At 42.8% G+C, this 19,043-nt stretch overlaps 1 protein-coding gene across 1 annotated transcript in view; it reads right to left on the reverse strand.

Annotated features, from left to right (window-relative positions):
- Positions 1 to 18,838, reverse strand: part of neil3 (nei-like DNA glycosylase 3) — a 19,710-nt gene extending 872 nt beyond the window's left edge. Inside the window, exons 1-9 of the mRNA XM_028009520.1 lie at positions 18,607 to 18,838; positions 17,587 to 17,696; positions 14,898 to 15,032; positions 14,311 to 14,524; positions 13,510 to 13,584; positions 13,249 to 13,415; positions 10,073 to 10,236; positions 564 to 978; positions 82 to 256 (exon numbers count right to left, since the gene is read on the reverse strand). Coding sequence (XP_027865321.1) covers positions 82 to 256; positions 564 to 978; positions 10,073 to 10,236; positions 13,249 to 13,415; positions 13,510 to 13,584; positions 14,311 to 14,524; positions 14,898 to 15,032; positions 17,587 to 17,696; positions 18,607 to 18,711 — 1,560 coding nt within the window. The 5' untranslated portion in view covers positions 18,712 to 18,838. The remainder of the gene's footprint in view (positions 1 to 81; positions 257 to 563; positions 979 to 10,072; positions 10,237 to 13,248; positions 13,416 to 13,509; positions 13,585 to 14,310; positions 14,525 to 14,897; positions 15,033 to 17,586; positions 17,697 to 18,606) is intronic.
- Positions 18,839 to 19,043: the final 205 nt, after the last annotated feature.

A 19,043-nucleotide genomic window follows, 5' to 3' on the forward strand; every position in this document is an offset into this window, starting at 1 on the left:
AGTTGTTTCTTTAGTTTTAAACTTCTATTGTGGACAAGTTGAAAGAAAACCCAACAAAAAGAAGTTAGTTTTCAGTGTCACCTGAAAGAAGTTGCACTTGTTCTCTCTTGGCAGGGAGCAGGAATAAAACCGTCGTCCTTTATTCTCACCCTCCTTGTGGACCACTCTGAGGACGGAGGGACGACGATGGGATGAGCAACAAGGGGGACTGGGAGGAATGGAGGCTGCAGTGTTTGCTGCCTCTGTTCTGCACACACTGACAGGAGAAGAAACAGTCTTATTATTGTGAAATATGTTGCAGATAAAACACAGGAAATGCCTGTCACATCAACACTTATTAGCAAGTGAGGGCCATCTTTTCAGCCACATGTAACAATGTTTGTTGGCAATTATTGTATATGGCCGCTGCAGTGCCATGGCGATACGTTTTTGAATTTTTTTTAACAACGTTGCAAAGAATCTTTTCCCTAACTCATCTGCTTGAACTTGCAAACAAAAAGAAAAAAAAAACTTATCTTATTATAAAGTTGTTCATTATTTGGCCAAGGTAGAGGTTCACTCACCCTGAGTTGGGGGCTCCATTTTGAGCTTTGTTACTGGGAAGGGGGCTGTGATCAATTCTCATTTTCTTGGAAGGGTGAGTGGAGGAGGCCAGTGATTCCCCCTTGGAGAGCTCTGCACTTTGCTTCTGCCAGCCACCAGAGGCATAATTGGCGCTTGTTGTCCCTTGGCAGAAGCTGTTTTTATACAAACCTCGTTCTGCCGCCAAGGAATTCAAATGACTGCCGGCTGGGGAGAGCGGGGACTTTACGGGCTTTGGCTTCTCAGTCATGTCGGAGAAAACGAGGGTGGAAGTCCCGAACGCAGACCTCCAGTTGACTTTGAGCTCCTCTCGCGGCTTCCTGAAGGCGTTGCAGGGGTATTTAATTAAATCAGCAGTGAAGGGCGATGCTTCAGTGCTAATGTCGTCTTTGTGAACTGTGGAGATGGAGCCAGAGTGAGAAACTCAATTTATGTTCAGCAGTTGCAGCTCATTCTGATGCACTGGCTGCTCTCACCAAAATCCAGCTTGTTGTTAGCTTAAAGTGGTTACCATAAAATTTAACAGCAAGCAGCACGACTGCCATGCTCTGCTTTCTAATAAAAGTACCACAATCTATAGAGATGCAGAAATTGAGCCAAAGATTTGAAAATCTACCTGCTCTTAGTATGCAAACAATGAGCTCTGAGTCAAAGAGAACAAACAGAATATTTATCGACTCTGTTCCTCAAAAACCTTCAAAACAGAATTTTTATTTTTATGCATAAGCCTGTATGTGTTGATGCACACAAAGTAGGATTTTAAAGACTTTGCACAAAAAATTAATTTAACCAGAATCAATATTACTGCCAGTTTTATGCTGTTAAGCCAAGTGTTAACCTTTCCTGCTCAGTCTTCTGACCGTGGTCGGAGGACACAGGGGAGCTCTTCCTCCAGGGCCGAAGTGAACTCTACTTTGGGGTTAACTCCTTCATACGCCTTGTACATGAATCACACGGTGGCACGAAGGTGGCTGGAAGTTTACTTTTAATAGCGCCAGCTTACAGTTGGAAGTTGACAGAGTTTTTCCTTTTGCTACTGCCCCGGTCGTCGGCTACACTCACACCTCCCACATACTGTCTCTTCTTCGCTCCCCCAGCCTCCCGGTTCTTCTTGTTTACAGCATGCAGCGCCCCCCTTCGGACCGGAGGACGCCTGCCACACATCTCGCTCAACTACACTCAACATACACACCACTTACTGAGCTATCATCTCATACAGTGGAGGCACTTTCCGCAACACTACCCCCACTCTGGATGGCAATTAAGCAATAATTCCACTCCAGCTTTACAATGCATAAAACCGATACACAATCCCCATCGCAAACAAGAGATTACTGTGACAATCATTCATGCATATAGGTGAGGCGTAGCATCAAACCATAATTAGCCAGTGACATAATTAGCTCATTTAAGGTGTACCTCATGTGCAAAATTAAGCTTTACATGCAACAGGGGAGGAGAGGAATTACTCAGCAACATACATGACGACCGGGCAGGACACTAACTGAACTCCATCAGGTATGAGAAACATACGGCAAAACATGTCCTATGAGATAAACCGTTTGCTCTGCTGTTAAATTTTCTTTGCAGTTCGAACAACTGAACAGTAATAAAGAGAACAGACACATGTGGCCTTGTTGGACAGGTTCAACTAACTTCTGGAACCTTAAACTGAGTCCATGGTCCTACTTGGAACTATCCATGTGCCGAACCGGTCTGGTGCTCTACGCCGGCGCCTGGATCGTCGAACCGGCGGGCCCAGAGGAGGTGAATATCCCACCACACCCCCACCATCCTCATGGTTGACATGGGAAGGGGATGATGGGACAAACACACCCAGATTGGGATCCTTTGCAGTTGAGGTAGGCAGCAGAGAACAGCCAGCGCCTCCACTGGTTGCATCAGCAAACAAACCCTGTAAATCCAGGTCACCGTCTGCAGAGTTCTCCTCTAAGGTTGGTGGTGGAACCTCAGTAGGTTCCCAGTGTTGACTTTGCTCCAGGACCCACACGTTGTCCAGAGGCTCCCGGCTGTGGTAATGCTTTAGCTGGTCATGGTGGACGACTTTCACCTTGGACCTTGGGTTCTTTTGTATCCGGTAAACTAGATCATCCAGTTGGCCTAGGATGAAGAATGGGCCTTCATATGATGGGAGGAACTTTTGGACTTTATTCTTGACATGACGTGTTCCTTTAATGAGATACCACACAGGGTCTCCAATTTTATACTGTGTGTGGCAGCAGTTTTTGTCGTACTGTCTCTTTGCACGTGTGACCGAGTCCCTCAGGGCTTCTCTAGCAATTTGGTGGGCCAGCTCCAACCGTTCCCGCATCTGCTGCACATATTCTGGAGCAGTGAGCTGGTGTTCCGAATCAGGGGGCAAACCTGCGACGAGGTCCACTGGTTCATTTACTTCTCGGCCTAACATCATAAAGTTTGGAGAGAAACCTGTCGCACTATGTTTGGTTGACCGGTACGCCATAACAGCATAAGGAATCATCAGGTCCCAATCCCAATGACAGCGTGCTGCTGTAGTAGCCAGGATCTTTTGGAGGGTGGCGTTGAAACGCTCGACCTGACCGTCTGACTGCGGCCTGAATGGTGTCGTGTGAGTCTTGTCTATCCCAAACAAACTGCACATCCCTTGAAACACCTCAGACTCGAAATTGCGTCCCTGGTCACTGTGTAGCGCTTGAGGGATTCCATAGCGGCACACCCACTCACTAGCAACGATACCTGCAACTGTCACAGCTCGCTCGTTCGGAATAGGAAATGCTTCAGTCCACTTTGTGAAGTAATCTTGTATCACAAGCACATAGCGGTTTCCACGCTCAGTCTCATTCAGTGGACCCATAATGTCCAGTGCAATGCGTTCCATAGGGGCTCCTACCTGGACTGTTCCCATAGGAGCCTGCGGTGTCTTCTGGGGTCGAGCCCTTGATGCACAACTGGTACAGGTTTTACACCAGAGGGCAACATCCTCCCTCATGTGGTACCAGTAATACCGGGTTCTTAATCTGGTCAGGGTCCGCTCTACACCAAAATGTCCACCCACTGGCCCCTCGTGCATCTGTCTCATCACATCAAGTTGTAGTTTACGTGGCAGCACAATTTGTGGGTAGAATTGGGTGTCATCAAGGCAATAGAACCGACGGACCAGAACTCCATCTCTGAAGTAGAGTCGTTTCCATTGAGTCCAGTATGTCTTAGTGGCTGGGCTGCATGGGGAGACAACAGGCCACGGGGGGCGTTTATCACTAGCCTTCATCCAGCTGCGAATGGGTGCAATGTCCACATCAGCATCCTGGGCCTGGCTCAACTCCCCCATGGTCCAGCCATGAAACAAAGTCGTGTCAAGAGTCTTAGCCACATATATTTTCTCAGTCAATTTCAAAGTGCACCCATCATTGTGATGCATTCTATCTGTATCAGTGGAAATGTTTTGGTCTAAAGTCTTTGTATCTGTTGTAAGGGTGTTCTGACTGGACCCCCCACTGGACAAACCTCTGTGGTGGATGGTTGGTCCTCCTCCCCCACCGAACTCAGCAACAGGGAACTGATGTCAGAGTTCAACTCACACTGGACAGCCTGATGGTTGATGGGTTTGGATGATGTTGAGAGGTCCTGCACTTTACATGGGCAGGACTGGCGGCAGGGTCTCCTGGAGAGGCTGTCAGCATTAGTGTGCTGTCGACCCGGACGGTGGATAATCTCAAAGTCATATTCAGCCAGTTTCTCAAGCCATCGAGCTAACTGTCCTTCTGGCTCTCTCATTTTGGTCAGCCAGCGCAGACTGCTGTGGTCCGTACGCACCTTAAACGGCCGGCCGAGGAGATACTGACGAAAATGGGATGTGAAATCCACTATAGCCAGAAGTTCACGTCTTGTTGTGCAGTAGTTTTGTTCAGGCTTTGCCAACTTGCGACTGCCATAAGCCAACACTCGTTCCACACCCTCCTGCCTTTGCGACAGTACAGCGCCGATGCCGGTGTCACTTGCATCAGTATCGAGTACCATTTCACCGCAGTCCAGGGGATAGCCGAGAATGGGGGCTGAGATGAGGAGACTCTTTAATTCGTCGAAAGCAGCCTGGTGCTCAGCATGCCACTGGAAACGAGCATTTTTCTTAGTTAGGTTGTGAAGGGGTTCAGCAATGGATGCAAAGTCTTTCACAAATCGCCGATAGTATGAGGCCAAGCCAATGAAACGTCGAACCTCCTGAATGGATGACGGCGTGGGCCACATTTTTTGGACCTTGCTGGGGTCCGTAGCTACACCATGTTCAGACACTATGTGACCTAGGTAGGCCACCTCCCGGCGGAAAAGGCAGCATTTGGCAGGTTTTAGTTTCAGGTTAGCTTGTTGGAGTCTGTAAAACACCTGGCCAAGCCGCCGCAGCATCTCTGGCACATCCCTCGCCAGGACGATGATGTCATCCAGGTAGACTAAACAGGTCTCCCACTGCATGCCAACCAGGATGCGGTCCATCAGCCGCTGGAATGTCGCCGGGGCGTTACACAACCCAAACGGCATGACATTCCACTCGAAGAGGCCCGTCCTGGCACAGAATGCAGTTGCTTTGCGTGCTCTTGGCGTCAGCTCCACCTGCCAGTAACACGAGGTAAGGTCCAACGTGCTGAACCATCTGGCAGTAGACAGTGTATCCAGCGTATCCTGGATGCGGGGCAGGGGATACGCATCCGGTATGGTTCGCTCATTGAGAGCCCTATAATCAATGCAGAGCCGATATGTCCCATCCTTCTTACGTACCATAATTATGGGCGAGGCCCAGCTGCTGTGGCTGCGTTGGGCGAGACCATTCTGCAGACTGTCGTGTATCTGCTGGTCGGCGTATTGCTGCTTCTCTTTCGCCATTTTACGTGGATGTTGTTTGATCGGGGCACCTGGACGAAGTACAATATCGTGCTGGACGAGGTTGGTCCGGCCCAGGTCAGCAGGCCCAGTAGAGAACACCTGTCCATAAGTAGAAAGCAAACATTTAAGTTGGAGGCGTTCCCCATCATTGAGGTCTTTAGAGCTCTGAGTATAGAGCTCCTCTAGGTGCAGAGGAACCACCGGAGAGCTGACTGGCGAGTCTGCGGCTGGGGAGGCACAGGGAGGCTGCAGGGCCTCAGCTGGCTGGAGGAGACCAGCCAGGGATCCTTCTTTAATGGTCACAGCTTTATTGCCAGGATTAAAGAGGCGAAGGGGGACCGTTTTGGACGTCTGGGGATGAACTAAGACTCTAGCGAGGAGCACTTTGTGCTTCTCAATAAAACCTTTAGTAGGGCTAAGTATCATGTCGCTGCGGGCTGTCCCACTTAGATGCATGCTGCCCCTCACAACATACTCCTGTCCTGGTTCCACCACCACAGTTCTGGATATTTTCACTGCATGCGACTTCGGGTTAGATTCAGGTTGGTAGTAGGGCACTTCTTTACCAAACAGGGTGATGCGGTGTCTGCCGAAATCAAGACGGGCTTCAGCTTGTGCGAGGAAGGGATGGCCCAGCAGCACTTCTAACCCTGATATCTCTGCTACAAGAAAATCCACATCCACCTGACGGTTGTTGATGTGGACAGGTATCTGGGCCTCACCCAGCACTGGCACATCTACAGGTCCCACCCCAAGTAAAGTCTCAACATTTGATGGATACAGTTGAGGTCTCACGTCAGGGTGGATGGAATTATAGTAGCGCAGCGGCAGCACATTTCTCCGCGCCCCACTGTCCAACACAGCACACACCTCCACTTCATAGATTTGCATGTGGATACTCATTTCTTGGCTTTGGTCTTTCAGGTGGAGCACAGTAGGTTCTTGGGTGTCACAGGGGGAGCTGCTGGATGTCAAATCTTTGGTGGTCTTGTGGGGAGAAGGGCACTGCTTCTGGATATGACCCCAACCTTGACAGTTATGGCAGCGGACTTTCCCTTTTGTAGAATTTTTGCGGTTATTAAAGGCCGAGGGTGTGTGTGTGGCAAACCAATTCGGTGAAGAACTGATTACAGGTGTAGTTTTGATAACTCTTTCATGTTTGTCATTTGCTCTGACCACAGCAGTTCTGGGCCGTCGTTCAATCATGCTGCGGGCTCCTGGCTGCATGGCACTGGTGACATAAGCTGCAGCCCTTTTGGTGGTTTCATGAGCATGAGCTATTTCATATGCACGGGCGAGTGTGGCTGGTCGTTGCTCTAATAGTTTCTGGACTATTTCTGCATCACCCAGCCCATTTGTGAAAACTTCGACAGCGATAGAGTCCTGTTCAACTTCTGCCCTGTCGCCATAAGCCACCGTCACTTTCCCATAAATATCATCTCTGAATGCATGCAGGGCCTCTCCATGTTTTCGTACTCGCTGCCTTAGTTCTACTGCCACCGCAGCAGCATGATCAGAGGATGGACCATATGCAGTTTCCAGTTCGTCCACCAGGCGGCGGTAGCCCCACCTGGAAGAGCGAGGATTTCTGTGGACAATGGCCCCTGCTGCGCCAACCAGGCAGAATTTCAACTGCACTGTCATCGTTTTTTCGGACCAGTAGTTCGCTTCGGCGCAGCTCTCAAACCGGTGCAGAAATTCTTTCCATGGTGTGGTGCCGTCGTATTGTCCCGGACGCAAAGTAGGGACCCTCTCCCTAGGATCTCCATCCTCCTCACTGTCGGACAAAGGCTGCTGCAACATGAAACGGGTTTTATTGGCTTTTAATCGGGGTTGGGGCCGTGCAGGGGTTTGCCTGTAGCTTATAGTTCCATCCAGCTTAGGGGTACATTGCACGGCGGGAAATGCCACAGGGTTAAATGGGGCCGGCGTGCTGTGTACAAAGCTTCGTACATGAGCAGGAGCGAATGGGTTGGAGATACAATTATCTTTCGTTTGAAACGTGGGGGCTGGGTAGTAATGCGTCCCGTCGTCTGCATCCCCCCCATGGGCATAACCTTGACATTCAGCAGCAACGAATGGGTTGGTAGAGCTAGCCTGTGGTTGAGCGGGGCCGTATTGCGGTGCGAGCATGTCCCCTCCTTTGGCGTACGAGCCGAAACAGCGTTCGTCACACAGAAAAGGGTTGTAATGTTCACATTTCCTCACCGCCACATCTTCAGTAGCTTTTCTACACTCTGCACCCTCGCAGGACACATCCAATGTCATGAACGGGTTGGAATAATCTGTTTCAAGCCCATAGTTTTTACGGGAGTGACGAGCGGCGGCGTCCATCTTGCAGTTGTTCAGCCACGGGCTAATGCAGTCTCTCGGCTTTATTGCTAGCAGCTACTATCTCTCTTATTCAAAGCTCACCACTCGTCCAACAAGGCGTAGAGGTCCCTTCGTGGTCGCCAGTGTTAACCTTTCCTGCTCAGTCTTCTGACCGTGGTCGGAGGACACAGGGGAGCTCTTCCTCCAGGGCCGAAGTGAACTCTACTTCGGGGTTAACTCCTTCATACGCCTTGTACATGAATCACACGGTGGCACGAAGGTGGCTGGAAGTTTACTTTTAATAGCGCCAGCTTACAGTTGGAAGTTGACAGAGTTTTTCCTTTTGCTACTGCCCCGGTCGTCGGCTACACTCACACCTCCCACATACTGTCTCTTCTTCGCTCCCCCAGCCTCCCGGTTCTTCTTGTTTACAGTATGCAGCGCCCCCCTTCGGACCGGAGGACGCCTGCCACACATCTCGCTCAACTACACTCAACATACACACCACTTACTGAGCTATCATCTCATACAGTGGAGGCACTTTCCGCAACACAAGATAAAACCATACTCCCAAAAAATCCACTGTGCTTGTTTGGGATGGGAAAAAAAGCAGCACTTTTAAAAGACTGGTTGGAATATTTACTCTGTATGGTGAGGACTGAAGTTAATAACTGCATTCATACAGTAAAAAAATCAGGAGAAAAATGATCTTGATGATCTTTCAATGGCATACTTTGTTGAGCAAAGTGAAGCTGCAGCAACATATTTACACCCAACTTTGATTAAAAAAAAATAATAAAAAAAAATCTGAGTGGATGTTGCTGCCACTTTCTGATTCATCTATGCTTGGATATTATTTTATAAGTAAATAAAACAACAAAAATAAATAAAAAATAATAATATACAAATAATAAATTGTCACCTTTTTTAAAAATTAAAATGTAAAAATTTGACAGAAATGATATAATTGATTTGTAGCTTGCCAACTACACAGTGAACTCCCAGTAATTTGTATTTTTTTATTCGCAGATTTTTCTGTGGAATATAACTACAAATTATTTGAAGAAAATCCACCTATTTACAGTTTCTTCCATACAGCAGTTTAAAATATTTGTCAGAAAGTATTGGGTAAAAAAGCAGCTAATCCAGGTACGCTATTCATTTTTCTTTAGCATTGATTGGCTGAACCCCAAAGAGTGGAGATAAAGAAGACCTTTGATGTTAACTTCTGTAGTATTAAGATGGTTTCTATTGAGTTTTAATGCACAGTGAGCAATATTTATGTTTGAACTACTAAATATGCAGTTATTAGTGTTTTTATTGGACGTGGTTGTGGTCCCTAACCTCCACAAAAACCCTGGGGTCACAATGTTACTGTAATAAACATTGTTTATGTAATGAGATGGGAAATTTTTGCAGTTTTCAAATCTGTTTAAAACCTTGCAGTACCTTCATACCAATAACCCTCCTGTTCCCAGCGCTCAGTCAGGTTTGTGTGTAGCAAAATATGTTTATTATCTTCAAAGATTTTAGAGGATTCCATAAAAAAATGCAACCATTCTCATGTATTATTCTCACTCATGTCTAGTGGAAAATGCAGGGGCTTTACATAAACACAAGTTGTTTTAAAGTCTGGCTTCTCATGGTTATTATTTTAAAACAGCTCAGAGCAACATTGTAAAAATCCTGATGATTACAAGTGCAGTTTCTTTTGTTCACCCCTCCTTTAGAAGTGAGAAATTCACTTCATGAGACGAGACCAAAGAGGATTTGTTGTGGCACTGATTGAATAAAAAATCCCTTAAATTCAAAGCTGTAAAAATGAAACTACAGCCCCACATAAAGCAGCTGTGAACTGATGCTATTCAGCCCTTCAATCTGCTGTGATCTTAAAAAAAAGAAGAATTGATGTATTCCAAATCGAGCAGCATGATCTCAGAGTTGAAGCCATTTAGTTGTAGTTTGGTTGCTGCCGCGGCGACAGAGCGAGGACGCGTCTTTCTGAGCAAAAGTTCAGTGCAGCCGTGAGCGTCTGAAGACAGCCGGAGGAAAATGACCAGCTGACAGACGTGGTCATTATTTGTGGAGCAACATACGGCCGCTCTCATCACAGAGGAGTCCGCCCAGTTGACGCCGGTTGCCACTGCCTCTCAAAGCATTGAAGCATTCACGTCAAATTGCATGTTGTTATTCTGCTACACAGCAAAAGAAAACTTGCTCTTATTTTATCGCTTGTTAACAAAGCTATTCTGTCACCCCATTAGATAATGTGACAGTAAAAAGACAGAAAATGTTCACTTACCCTCAGGTTTTGGAGTGAGGCAGGCATCACAGGCTCTGGCTTCTGGCTGGTTGATGAGCGTACAGAGTTGACAAGCCCAGTCCTCTTCCTCCTTCTTAGCCACATCATTCCTGGTTCTGCCGTGAAGCGCCCAACCGATGAGGCTGTTTCTAACTGGGAGCGCACTGGGAGAGCAACACAGAGCAGCCAAGGTGACTCGGGTAAGCCTCTGCAGCTAAAATAGACATTTTCCACCACTAAAGACTAACAGAAAAATGTGCTTTATGTTCTTTGCTAAAGGTATGTAGCTGCTATAATGTAAACAGAACATAAAAGAATTACAAAATGTTCTTCCTTTGCATCAAAAGGCATATGTCCATAACCTGTAACAGTTTTGTTCAACATAAAATAGCAAATCAAAGTACACAGGCTAGCCAAAAATCCACCTGGATTTAACTAAGCAAATGGGTACAAATGTATTGATTACTGGATGGGTGATTATCTTTCAGCTGGCAACAAGCTGTCAAACCCCAATGATGCAGCAGGAAGCTTTCCATTTGTCAGGCCTAGTCAACACAGGAACATTTTTATTTATCTTTATCTGAAATAGGAAAGATTTTAAAAGTTTAAGTTTGACCCGATCATCCAAAGGAAACAGCGTTTGGCCAGGCACTGTGCAGCTGTTGACTGATGTGAGTTTGGACAGGAGATGGTGAGACTTCTAAGAGTTGTTGCATAGAAAAAGTCTGATTTCCAGTATTTGATCAGCTCTGATCAATAATCAGAGCTAAGAAATTGTTCTATTCCAATATCTGTTCAATTAATTTCAATTTCTACAGACTTTATGCATTCAACAAGACTTTTGTACTGTGAGTGGTTTTTATTTAGCATCTGATGCACATTGTTTATTCAAAAATCCCAACAAATCAGACAAAAGATGCATAATTTAATAAATCAGTGGCTGATCCTGTAAAATATTGGGGCAATACTTTTCATCTCAAACAGACAAACAACTGGATCCAACTTACTGAATTTCAAACAAAAGTAAGATTTTTCCCCCTAAATCTATAAAAAAATCAGATATAACCTGATTTAATATATAAGTTAATATTTACCATATGAAAATTGATTAAAGGTAGAAAAAATTTAAATCACCCTAAGTCTGATTGTGATTTCACTTTTTCCTTTTATTATATTTTATAATGATGTTCTTTTGTTTTCAAAAGAAAAGATTTCATTGAGCTGATGGATATGAAAGATTCAACACAACTAAAACAGCAGCTTTTAAAAGAAATTATGGGAAATCAGAAGGAAAAGCTCATTTCAGTAATGAGTGGGTGGTAATGATAATGATCATAATGACTTCTTCACGCACCCATTTTGCTAGTATTGCTTCATTTTATGTAGGAGTTGTTTTTTATGAGCTCCAAGTCACAGAAAAAAGATTTTCATCATGTAAAAATCCAAGTAAGCTAAAGAAGGATGCAGTAATTAATGTTGCAGTTCAAATATTGGATGCAGATATGAACGAACACAATGTGTTTAAAAAAAAAAAGAAGCTTTGAGCATAAATGTTCTCACTCTGACATGAAGCTGGGGTATGTTTGACAAAAAGGCAAATCTTCAGTGCCAACCGTCATGGAGAAGGAAAGAAGCAGCGCCTTTGGAAAACTTCTCACAGATTGCTTTATCAGCTGTGTAATGCATTGTAAGGGCTTTGCATCCTAACCCCTCAAAGCTTTGCTCAAACACAGCCCAGGAGGTGTTGAGCCTGTGCCCTGTCTGGCAAACACAGTCTTATATGCGCATTAATTCTCACCCCATAACACTTCCCACTCCCTGCCAAGCCCATCTGCCTGCAAAGATGGCCTCTGTGAATGTGAGCCTAACATCTAAAGCGTGGCGCTATTTCTGCAAAGTTAGGGTTTGGAACTCAGATCTGGCTCCGCCGACGCTTCCTGCTGGGTGGGTGTTTCATATTTCTGATAAAGACGACAACAAGATGATTTCAGGCTTTTAGGGTTCATTGGACCAGTTTCCAAATGGGAAATCGATGTTTCTGGCATTAAAACAAGATGTCACAAAATATTTCAGGGATACAATCAGATTTTCTGCATTTCCCTTTTTTTTTTTCATGAAAACTGCTAAAAATATAAATAAACAGAAAAAAATCAGTTATGGAGCGCCACAATGAGAGCTCACATCACACTGACTGTAAAATCTCTGCAGTGGCTACCCGTTTGTTTTATTGTTTTTCTTAATTAAGTTTATTTATCGTTCAATTTGCTTTTATTCTTCCAGTCCAGCAGAGCCCTCAAGGCTTTTATTTGGACCTGAAATAAAAAAATAAAAATAAAACACACCTTATTAATTCTGGCCGTCAGCTTTGGAACAGACCTGAGGGCAGCGCAGAGTGGTGATGCTTTTTATAAAAACCAAATAAAAAAGTTGTTTTAACCTGGCTTTCACTTGAATTTCAGAAATTTGGTTTTATTTTATTGATCAAATTTTGCTAATCAAATTTTAACATATCTTCATCAGCTTGTGTTGCATATTTAACTTTTTCTTAGTGTAATCAGTAATATTCATTGTTTTACTTTAGTTTTTACCACTACTTTGGATTTCACCATAACTGAAGCATAATTTTATTTCTAAGTATTTTTGTTTTTTATCTTTAAACGTTTTACATTGCTCATATCAGTCCCTGGTGTTTCCTCATTTACATCTGTGATTGTACTTTCTTAGATCTTTAAATTAGATTTTATGTAGTTATCTAATTATTAGTATTTTATCTACTTACTGTGACTTATCAATCACGAGAAGACATGATTAATTAATTGATCAATGCAGAGAAAAAGGCACATCTGACTTTTCGTTTTTCTTTTAGTTTTTCTTACAGTCCAGCTTTTAAATTTTGGTTTCTTTGCTGATGCATTTTTATTAAGAACTAAGATTTTATATCAATATAAAGGAAAAAAAAATGGGTAGAGAACTTTACTGCCAGGTTGTCTATTTATATGTTTGTTTTGAAGCCACAGAGAAACCAAAAGATAATCCTACTGTGTCACTGCGTAGAAACAGTGAGGTATTACAACGGAGTAACAACCAACACCCCAAACCTTCAAACAAGCAGCTTTTACAGGAATGCAAAACAACAGTTTCTCCGTCAAAGTGCCAAAAGCCTACAAGGACGGTACCTGACGTCCACCCCGGTGGGATCTCCCTTCTGACAGCGCTCACAGAAGTACGTCATCCTGCCGTTGTCTCCGAGACGACAGACTGTAATGACATGGGAGCACTGGCCACAATGGGGACGCTTGTAGACTTTGTAATGTTTGTAGAGAGGAGAGCCAGATTTGCAACACTGAGAAAGATGAAGAAAAAAACAAGATTGTTGAAGGTAAAAAAAAATTACAATTAACTCTTAATAACCACATATTACTTACAAAATGACCAACCTTGTAAAACAAAAGAGTAAAATCGCGAGTCATCTTCACTAAATGCTGGATTTGAACGTGTGTCAACTGTTGAACCTAGAAATGAAGGTTTCCATGAAACAACAAAGTGAATTTCAGAGTCAGCAAGGCTACACAAACACTTAAACCAAAAAGAAAAAAAAAACAGATATGGATAAAGGCAGAGGTCAATGATTCAAAAGATGAAAACTGCATGTTGTATATTCATGGGGATTGCAGCAACTTTGTATAAGAGAGAAAAATATATTTTTTGCTCTTTTAGGGACTTGGAGGCTTGATAATGGAGGAGAAGCTTATAAACATTAGGCAGCCCCAGGAGAAGACGGGGCTAAAAGTCCGAGATTAATGTTTTGGTCCAGCGTGCCGATACACTCTGAGGAGGCCAGACAGCCTTGTACAGCAAATCCTCAAGTAATAGTTGAGTATTAGAAGTTTTTACACCACAAAGCATCTAATCAGTAACAGATAGGTCAATAAAGTTCTCCATGTGATCCTCATCAAAATAACAACTTTATTAATGTTTATTTAATAACTCTATGCAGCTAACCGGAGGGAGAATCCTCTTGGGTCTGTATGCAGTCATATGCATTCAAAGTGCACAAAAAGATGGGATATATGTGCCGCAATGCGCTTGTTTGTCTTATCCCCTTTTCACCTTCCTCATTTCCATGCGGAGCTCAGAAATACATGAGCTTCCGCTATTCTTCCCTGTGAGTGTTGTCTTGCATTTTTACCCTCATTTTTTATTCCTCTGCTGAACACAATCCATCATCTCTTCTATACCTTCACGGCTGGGTGGAGGCCCGAGTCAAACAGGGCTTCGTTTTTAATGATGTTGCCGACTCCCGGCATGACGGCTTGGTCTAGGAGAACGTCGCAGAGCATCCTGCTACCCTGGCTCCTCACCGCCTCCTCGGAGCGGGAGCAGCAGAACCTGGAGGAGCACACATCCAGACTCTCCATGGCCCTGACCTTCTGCTCGCAATCCTCCGTCAACCTGCAGGAAATACAGTTCCCCAGCACCGGGAGGATTTAGAAAATACATGGCTGCTGTTTTCACTCTAGGTCAACCGGAGATCTAGAGAGGTTATACATTTCTAAATTGTTTGAGGTTGTTTATTACTAGCCAAAAGAGCATAGGTGAAATTCTCAGACAGTACAAATGATTGTCTGTCTTGCTTCTGATCATAACACATGAAAGACTATGATCGTTACAAATGCCGAGCAAAGAAAGCAGCATTTTTCATGCAACAATAGCCACTGTCTTCAAAAGCAGCCTAATGTAGGACATCCTCACTAAATCAGACGCATACCCCAAGGTGAACTCCTGTCACCTCAATCTATCTTGCCTCCACTGTTGTCCCCATTACCTTATTTCCACTGCGCTGTCATAGAAGGCCACAGTGTCGTCGCTAAGGCGTATTTCTAGCGCTGCTGCAGAGCCCTCTACAACCTTCCTCTGAGCCGGATTTATACGCATCGATCCATTCATGCCGAAGTGGATTCTAGATGTTGAGAGAGAGAAAATGGTTTTAAGTGTCGAATATCTGATTTTAATTAGAGTTTGACAAAATAAAGATATATGGTTCTGGGACCTGAAGGTTGAGTTGGGACTGAATGCGAAAAATAAGGAATTTTACCGCTGAAATTTGTGATAACTATAAACACTGTCAAATACACATCCATTACACAAACCACTCTGTAAGATTTGGTACCTCAATCAATAAAAATATACATCAGGTGTGGTCAATGAGGACAGACGGATGATTATGGATGGATGGATGATGAATGAATTATAGATTGACAATGTTTATAGGGGGATTGATGATTATGGATGGACAGATAAGATGAAAAATAAAATTAAAAATAAAATTAAATTTCTGTAGTTTTACAGATTTCTTCATACTGGTGGAGTTTGTTTTTTAAGCTGATTCATTATCAATCTGAATAACTGGCCAAGAATATTTTTCACAAACAAAACATGAATAAAACTAAAAATCAGTAATTACCAAAACAACACTACGACTGAACATGTTCTTACTATTATTGCTGCCAAACAAACACTCAGAGGATAATATACGTTTGAATTAGAGACCTTCTAACTTCCTACAGAGAAAATGTTTCTTTCATAAATAAGTTCTATATTTCACATTTTACCTCCATAAAAGATGCAATTTACAAGTTTAGCCTTTAAAGAACTTATACAAGGTTACTGTATTAAACCATGTAATGAAAATACAAGCCGAGTTACAGCAGGGGAAAAGAAACCTGTGAAAGTCAGTGGTATTTCTGAACAAATTACTTACTTTGTAAAAGAGATGGAATATGAGGGGGAAAAAATCGTTCATAAATTGTTTTTGAACATTGAGTAAGGTTCAGACTGTGAAGCCTGAAAACCTGGGAGTTTTTGACTTTTCCCAGATGCCACTCAGGAGTGAGGTCTTCCAGTAAAGGACATCAAATTGAACGAATTGCTCCCTAAAAATATATATAAAAAAAGCTGTTCCTGAAAAGGGAAGATTGGTTGACGTGAGCAAAGCCTCAATTACAGCAACTTTCGGTGGACCTGAAAGCACCTTATTCTCCACATGCTTGATGTTAGAAAAAGCTACAAAAGCTTTTCTAAAGAGCCAGGGTGTCATCGTTCCACAATGAGGAAAAAAAGGTTCAAATGGAGGAAATTCAGCACTTTTGCTGCTGCTGCTGCTGTGAGTGGGTATTCTGCTAAAATCATAGCAACAACCAGACATAAAATCCTGGAAAAAGGGAGGAAATGCTCAAAGGTAATGGAACAAAAACTGCTTTATTCTGCTACTACTGCTAAGACTATCCCACACAATCGTCTGGACATGCTTATCCTTGCAGGTTGACAGATAATCCAGCTTAGAAAGCTGGAATACCTCGACAATGCTACATGACGCACTATTACATTTGCAAAGCAGCCAATCCAGGAGTCACATTTATTTTCCTTGGTGCTGATTGGTTGTATACCCAAGAACAGAAATAAGAAAGTTGATGTTAGCTTCTGTGGTCATGCTGGTTTCCACCTTGTGCATTGATACATTTTAAAGAGGGGGTGTTATGCAAAGTTTTATTTTTTGAGCTTTCTTATTCTATAAAATTGTACTATGTGCCTGGAAAATACATTGCACACCCCTTCTAAGGTAAATTTGGTGTTTGAACTATTAAAATAAGTGTGTTAAGTGGAGATCTAGAGTGTTGATGAATATTAGCTATTTGTAGGTGGCTGTGGTCCCAAACTCCCACAAAAACAGGCCAGGCATTCCCACCATATTAGAAAACCTAAAGTAGGAATACTCAGCTTTTCCTAAAAAAAAAAAAAAAAAAAAGAAAAGGCCTCAAAGAGAACACATTAATAAATTGGACCAAAAAAAAAGTCAGTACCAAAGTCTACAATCTGATATTAAGTGGAGGATCAGGCAATGATCCAAAACCCAGCAGACCATCTGACAAGTAAAAAGCACATCCACCTTGAAAGGTCACAACCTTCATGTAATCATAATGGTGTGGCATGACCTGAAAACATCTGTTCATGTTAAACTCATACAGAGGGTGTCAACAGTGTGAAGGGAAGGTCCATGGTTTGAAGGCACAGTATTTTTAGTCATTTATATTGAAATGTCAAAAGAAAAAGAAAACAGAAAATATTAAAAAGACCTAAATTTACATTTATTTCTTCATCTTCAATCATTTGTTTTCCAAGTTATTTAAAGAAAAAACAAACAACAACTGCTCATCTGTTTTAACATATTCGAATTTTTTTTTTCCAAAAAATCTACCAGAATATATGAACATAATTTTATAGCTCCAGACTTTGACAAAGTTGTTCTAACAGAAGAATAAGTTTGGTATATGTTATTTGTTACAACATGAATTATCTTTCCAGGTCACAATTATGCTCTACTGTGTGTTGGTCTGTCACATAAACCTCTAATAAAATACCCTGAAAGTTGTAGTTGTATTGCACTGTGTTAAATGTGAAAAAGTTCCAGGGTATAAATATGTTCCCACTGCAGAGACGTGTTGAGTTTACTTTACCTCAAAGCTCTTAAGCCGAAGTACATGAAGAGCTCCTTCCCAAGAATTTCCACACCAGTGTACTGACATCCAGAGAAACTGTGGAAGACATTCGTCTCTGTGCCGTTTCTCTAAAAAAATACAGCAGCTTGATTAACATTTAACACTGGTACTGAGTGACAGACTGCATTTTTCATAACCTTTCATTGTCAAGCCCTAAAAAAACAACAACAACAAAAAAACAAAGCAGCTCACACAATAAAACATTGCATTGTTAGAAAACAAAATGAATATTTGTTGTGCCGAAGTTAATCAATGTTATACAGAAATGAATGGGGTGTATTTTAGAGAAAATGAAAACATTTAATTTTATTTTTAGCTGTGGTTTAGGATTTTTGCTTATTTTTTACTACTACTGGATTAACGCTTCTGTTTCTATTTGTGCATCTGCTTTGTTTTCTCAAACCCGATTCGGTCCTGGTAGATAGCTGCTCCCAGTGAGCCTGGTTCTGGTTCTGCTGGAGATTTCTTCCTGTTAAAGGGGAGTTTTCCTCTCCATTGTCGGTACATGATGACCCGGACCAGTGAATGCTGTAGTCTTTTGGGTTTCCTCAGATAGAAAACATTTTTCACCAATTTGACTACTTAACCTCACTATGTTGTTTGATCATTTGGAATTAATGCACGACTGGACAAAATGCACTTTTTTATAGATTTTTTTATGCATACTGATCTTAATTAATATTGTAATTATCTGGGGAGTGTTATTGGACAATCCAAGACTAAAATAAGTAAAATCTTTCCCAAATGTGATTAACAGAAAATTCCCTCAGCAAAAGTACTCCCTATAAGTTACTGTCAGAACACTGTCTGTCGCTGAAACGCTTATAAATTGAGAAATTATCTGTAACATTTTTTTTTTTTTAAACTTCCAAGTCACTACCAGAAATAAATATAGCTTCTATGTGCCATGCATTTTCAATTTTTCCAGATAAATGAGGTTACAGGGTGAACCAATGTAGAAACAGGCCGTCAACTTACAGCCGACGCAGCCAAAGTGCCCCTCACTTCCTTCACTTTCTGACCTGTCCGGACCTTCGAGCGGATCTTCTCTCCGTTTAACGCGCAGCCTGGACCTTCCACCATCCCGCTGAACACAACCCGGAACCAGTCGAACCAATTCAGAACCAGCCAAAGTTCAAATACCCACTAAAAGTTCAGATAAGCAGCTCCTAAGCGTTTGTTGACGTTTATTTGCCCGCCATACGATTCACAGGCGCGCATGCGTAGTGTGGTTCACAGAACTCCTGATGGAAATATTAAGGGTACAGTAACCGATTTTTCCGGCACACAGATGCGTTTTAATCACCTTTTCCTCCGTAAAAATACATATTTTATGTTAAAAATACCTATCTTATAATTATACATCTACAAAAAATAAAACAATAAAACAAACAGCTAAAATAATGAGGACGTTT

Source organism: Xiphophorus couchianus, chromosome 23 (genome assembly GCF_001444195.1).
Source record: "Xiphophorus couchianus chromosome 23, X_couchianus-1.0, whole genome shotgun sequence".
Taxonomy (NCBI): domain Eukaryota; kingdom Metazoa; phylum Chordata; class Actinopteri; order Cyprinodontiformes; family Poeciliidae; genus Xiphophorus; species Xiphophorus couchianus.